The following is a 6,000-nucleotide window of genomic DNA, read 5'->3' as shown; positions in this document are numbered from 1 at the left end:
TAGTGGTTCTATTCCCATGTCCAGATTAGTGGTTATATTCCCATGCCCAGGTTAGTGGTTCTATTCCCATGCCCAGGTTAGTGGTTTTATTCTCATGCCCAGGTTAGTGGTTCTATTCCCATGCCCAGGTTAGTGGTTCTATTCCCATGCCCAGGTTAGTGGTTCTATTCCCATGCCCAGGTTAGTGGTTCTATTCCCATGCCCAGGTTAGTGGTTCAATTCCCATGCCCAGGTTAGTGGTTCTATTCCCATGTCCAGTTTAGTGGTTCTATTCCCATGCCCAGGTTAGTGGTTCTATTCCCATGCCCAGGTTAGTGGTTCTATTCCCATGCCCAGGTTAGTGGTTCTATTCCCATGCCCAGATTAGTGGTTCTATTCCCATATTCAGGTTAGTGGTTCTGTTCCCATGCCCAGGTTAGTGGTTCTATTCCCATGCCCAGGTTAGTGGTTCTATTCCCATGCCCAGGTTAGTGGTTATATTCCCATGCCCAGGTTAGTTGTTATATTCCCATGTTCAGGTTAGTGGTTCTATTCCCATGCCCAGGTTAGTGGTTCTATTCCCATGCCCAGGTTAGTGGTTCTATTCCCATGCCCAGGTTAGTGGTCATATTCCCATGCCCAGGTTAGTGGTTCTATTCCCATATTCAGGTTAGTGGTTCTGTTCCCATGCCCAGGTTAGTGGTTCTATTCCCATGCCCAGGTTAGTGGTTCTATTCCCATGCCCAGGTTAGTGGTTATATTCCCATGCCCAGGTTAGTGGTTCTATTCCCATGCCCAGGTTAGTGGTTCTATTCCCATGTCCAAGTTAGTGGTTCTATTCCCATGCCCAGGTTAGTGGTTCTGTTCCCATGTCCAGGTTAGTGGTTCTGTTCCCATGCCCAGGTTAGTGGTTCTGTTCCCATGCCCAGGTTAGTGGTTCTATTCCCATGCCCAGGTTAGTGGTTCTATTCCCATGCCCAGGTTAGTGGTTCTATTCCCATGCCCAGGTTAGTGGTTCTATTCCCATGTCCAGATTAGTGGTTCTATTCCCAAATCCAGATTAGTGGTTCTATTCCCATGTCCAGATTAGTGGTTCTATTCCCATGCCCAGGTTAGTGGTTTTATTCTCATGCCCAGGTTAGTGGTTATATTCCCATGCCCAGGTTAGTGGTTCTATTCCCATGCCCAGGTTAGTGGTTCTATTCCCATGCCCAGGTTAGTGGTTCTATTCCCATGCCCAGGTTAGTGGTTCTGTTCCCATGTCCAGGTTAGTGGTTCTGTTCCCATGCCCAGGTTAGTGGTTCTGTTCCCATGCCCAGGTTAGTGGTTCTGTTCCCATGTCCAGGTTAGTGGTTCTATTCCCATGCCCAGGTTAGTGGTTCTATTCCCATGTCCAGGTTAGTGGTTCTATTCCCATGTCCAGGGTAGTGGTTCTATTCCCATGCCCAGGTTAGTGGTTATATCTTAAAAAACATCTCGTTATTTATTTTCTCTCTGACCAGCACGATCCAAAATTACAATTAGTACCCTAGATATGTAATTGTGTTGGTGTTGTCAGCAAACTGTCAGCTGATGTGGTGCCACCCTCGTAGTGTCATCTAATATGGCCCACCCTCGTAGTGTCATCTAATATGGCCCACCCTCGTAGTGTCATCTAATATGGCCCACCCTCGTAGTGTCATCTAATATGGCCCACCCTCGTAGTGTCATCTAATATGGTCAACCCTCGTAGTGTCATCTAATATGGTCAACCCTCGTAGTGTCAGCTAATATGGTCAACCCTCGTAGTGTCAGCTAATATGGTCCACCCTCGTAGTGTCATCTAATATGGTCCACCCTCGTAGTGTCATCTAATATGGTCAACCCTCGTAGTGTCATCTAATATGGTCCACCCTCGTAGTGTCATCTAATATGGTCCACCCTCGTAGTGTCATCTAATATGGCCCACCCTCGTAGTGTCATCTAATATGGCCCACCCTCGTAGTGTCTTCTAATATGGTCCACCCTCGTAGTGTCAGCTAATATGGTCAACCCTCGTAGTGTCATCTAATATGGTCAACCCTCGTAGTGTCTTTTAATATGGTCAACCCTCGTAGTGTCAGCTAATATGGTCAACCCTCGTAGTGTCTTTTAATATGGTCAACCCTCGTAGTGTCAGCTAATATGGTCAACCCTCGTAGTGTCATCTAATATGGTCAACCCTCGTAGTGTCATCTAATATGGTCAACCCTCGTAGTGTCAGCTAATATGGTCAACCCTCGTAGTGTCATCTAATATGGTCAACCCTCGTAGTGTCATCTAATATGGTCAACCCTCGTAGTGTTTTTTAATATGGTCAACCCTCGTAGTGTCAGCTAATATGGTCAACCCTCGTAGTGTCAGCTAATATGGTCAACCCTCGTAGTGTCATCTAATATGGTCAACCCTCGTAGTGTCATCTAATATGGTCAACCCTCGTAGTGTCATCTAATATGGTCAACCCTCGTAGTGTCATCTAATATGGTCAACCCTCGTAGTGTCTTTTAATATGGTCAACCCTCGTAGTGTCATCTAATATGGTCAACCCTCGTAGTGTCATCTAATATGGTCAACCCTCGTAGTGTCAGCTAATATGGTCCACCCTCATGGTGCCAGCTGATGTCACCATAGTGTCATCATTGAGCCCTTGTATACGTGAAAAGCAGACTATAGGAGAGATAATAGGATCACTTCCTATAGACCTAAATGGCTCTAGTGGTCCCTCTCTCTCTCTTCCTCTCTCTCACTCACTCACTCTCCCTTCTCTCTCCCTTCTCTCTCGCTAGCTGCCTCCCGTTTCTCTCTGAAGCCCAGGTAGAGTAGGCATCTCCGTAGGGGGAATAGGGAGGAGGTAATTATCATAGACCTAGTTTACCGAGTTAATACACTCATTCTGTTCTCTATCAGCTACGGGTCTGGTACAGGTTTGACAGCTAGCCAACCGATAGGCTGTCACAACCTAATCAACCTGCTTATAGCCAACCAATAGGCTGTCACAACCAACCTGCTTATCCTCGGGTCAATCTAAGCTGTTTCTGAGAAGAGTCTCAGTGCTAGGAGACAGTCCAGTGGGTGACACCATAGGAGACGTGCGGTCGGAGAGGGAAGCCAAAGAAGTAGTACCTTTTGGATGATTGAAGTGGACTAACATACTTTTGTTGATTTGTATCTGATATTATTGTTGTTGTTTTCTCCTCTGGACTCTTTTCATGGTTGTTGCCGAACGCAGTCAAGACAGAGCCGGTGAGTCTGTCTGTCTGCCTGTCTGTCTGTCTGCCCTGCCTGTCTGCCTGTCTGTCTGTCTGTCTGTCTGTCTGCCTGTCTCTGTCTGCCTGCCTGTCTGTCTATCTGGTTGTCTGTCTGCCTGTCTGTCTGTCTGTCTGTCTGTCTCTGTCTGTCTGTCTGTCTGTCTGTCTGTCTGTCTGTCTGTCTGTCTGTCTCTGTCTGCCTGTCTGTCTGTCTGTCTGTCTGTCTGTCTGTCTGCCTGTCTCTGTCTGCCTGTCTCTGTCTGCCTGTCTCTGTCTGCCTTTCTCTGTCTATCTGTCTGTCTGTCTGTCTGTCTTGTATTGTTACTCTGAAAGACACGTTTCTTTGTTTACCAGACGATCTATACTTACTAGATGTACTGTACGTGTCATATATACACTGAGTGGACAAAGCATTAGGTACACCTGCTCTTTCCATGACAGAGACTGACCAGGTGAAAGCTATGATCCCTTATTGATGTCACTTGTTAAATCCACCTCTCTCAATGTAGATGAAGGGATGAGACAGGTTAAAGAAGGATTGACAAGCCTTGAGACATGGATAGTGTGTGTGTGTCATTCAGAGGGTGAATGGGCAAGACTAAAGATTGAAGTGCCTTTGAACGGGGTATGGTAGCAGGTGCCAGGTGCACCGGTTTGTGTCAAGAACTGCAACATTTCTGGGGTTTTCACACAACAGTTTCCTGTGTGGATCAAGAATGGTCCACCACCCAAAGAACATCCAGCCAACTTGACACAACTGTAGGAAACTTTTTAGTCAACATGGACCAGCATCCCTGTGGAACGCTTTCAACACCTTGTAGAGTCAACATGGGCCAGCATCCCTGTGGAACGCTTTCCACACCTTGTAGAGTCAACATGGACCAGCATCCCTGTGGAACGCTGTAGACACCTTGTAGAGTCAACATGGACCAGCATCCCTGTGGAACGCTTTCAACACCTTGTAGAGTCAACATGGACCAGCATCCCTGTGGAACGCTTTCAACACCTTGTAGAGTCAACATGGACCAGCATCCCTGTGGAACGCTTTAGACACCTTGTAGAGTCAACAGGGACCAGCATCCCTGTGGAACGCTTTCAACACCTTGTAGAGTCAACATGGACCAGCATCCCTGTGGAACGCTTTCAACACCTTGTAGAGTCAACATGGACCAGCATCCCTGTGGAACGCTGTAGACACCTTGTAGAGTCAACATGGGCCAGCATCCCTGTGGAACGCTTTAGACACCTTGTAGAGTCAACATGGACCAGCATCCCTGTGGAACGTTTTCAACACCTTGTAGAGTCCACGACCCCGACGAATTGAGGCTGTTCTGAGGGGAAAAGGGGGGAAAATAGGGTGCAACATAATATTAGGAAGGTGTTCCTAATGTTTTGTACACTCAATGTAGATTGACTGCATAGACATGTGTTTAGTGTGTTCAGGTGTCTGCAAGGTCCATTGTGTCACTGCCCTCAGATACCTTATGTTAATGAGAGATATGTTAATGAGAGATATGTTAATGAGAGATATGTTAATGAGAGATATGTTAATGAGACATAGCTACTTAAACCCTATTAAACGTTTGATCAATGAACTTCATTGTTTGATTGATCCATCCAGACGTGATGCCAATCACCAAATCAACCAAGAAGAAGAAATGGAAGAAGGAAGCCGGTGATGTGGAGGACCCAGAAGGTGGGTGGGCTGATAAAGAATATATACTCTGATTAAAGGGACAATCTGCAATTGAAACAATAACAAAGTGGACACCCCCCGCCTCTGTTTTGGTAAAAAAAAAAAAAGCTTTCTTTTAACCAATCATCAGTCATCTGAGTCGGTGCACGTTAATTGCCCTTCTCTATGTGAAAGTAAGTAGTTAACTTATTCTCTGAAAAAAATAGCATTGCATTTGGTCAAAGACAATTCTCTCCATTTTACTAAGAGCAATCTGATTGGACGGCTGTTAATCAACAAAAGGTGCTTTACTATTTGTAGAATAATAGTGAAGATATTGAAACTATGAAATAACACATATGGAATCATGTAGTAACCAAAAAAAGTGTGAAACATTTTTATTTGAGGTTCTTCAAAGTAGCCACCTTTTGCCTTGATGGCAGCTTTGCACACTCTTGGCATTCTCTCAACCAGCTTCATGAGGTAGTCACCTGGAACTTGCCTTGTTAAAAGTTAATTTGTGAGCCAATCAGTTGTGTTGTGACAAGGTAGGGGGGTATACAGAAGATAGCCCTATTTGGTAAAAGACCGAGTCCATATTATGGTAAGAACTGCTCAGATAAGCAAAGAGAAACAACAGTCCATCATTACTTAAAGACATGAAGGTCAGTCAATCTGGAAAATGTCAACAACTTTGAAAGTTTCTTCAAGTGCAGTCGCAGAAACGATCTAGTGCTATGATGAAACTGGCTCTCATGAGGACCGCCGTAGGAAAGGAAGACGCAGAGTTACCTCTGCTGCAGAGGATAAGTTCATTGGAGTTAACTGATAAAGTTCATTAGTTACCAGCCTCAGAAATTGCAGCCCAAATAAATGCTTCACAGAGTTCAAGTAACAGACATCTCAACATCAACTGTTCAGAGGAGACTGGGTGAATCAGACCTTCATGGTCGAATTGCTGCAAAGAAACCACTACTAAAGCACACCAGTAAGAAGAGACTTGCTTGGGCCAAGAAACACGAGCAATGGACATTAGACTGGTGGAAATCTATCCATTGGTCTGATGAGTCCACATTTGAG

At 45.3% G+C, this 6,000-nt stretch overlaps 1 protein-coding gene across 2 annotated transcripts in view; it reads left to right on the top strand.

Annotated features, from left to right (window-relative positions):
• Positions 1-2,785: 2,785 nt before the first annotated feature.
• tmem237a (transmembrane protein 237a) overlaps positions 2,786-6,000 on the top strand; it is a 61,011-nt gene continuing 57,796 nt past the window's right edge. The window contains exons 1-2 of one of the 2 annotated variants that reach the window (XM_090216468.1): positions 2,786-3,240; positions 4,867-4,941. In XM_090216468.1, the coding sequence (XP_090072594.1) occupies positions 3,207-3,240; positions 4,867-4,941 (109 nt within the window). In that variant the 5' untranslated portion in view covers positions 2,786-3,206. The remainder of the gene's footprint in view (positions 3,241-4,866; positions 4,942-6,000) is intronic. The other variant, XM_090216467.1, reaches the window with a different exon arrangement.

This window comes from Oncorhynchus mykiss, chromosome 22, assembly GCF_057628025.1.
Source record: "Oncorhynchus mykiss isolate SJ-2025 chromosome 22, ASM5762802v1, whole genome shotgun sequence".
NCBI lineage: Eukaryota > Metazoa > Chordata > Actinopteri > Salmoniformes > Salmonidae > Oncorhynchus > Oncorhynchus mykiss.
The sequence above is the reverse complement of the archived record's forward strand: the minus strand, read 5'-3'. Positions and strand labels throughout refer to the sequence as shown.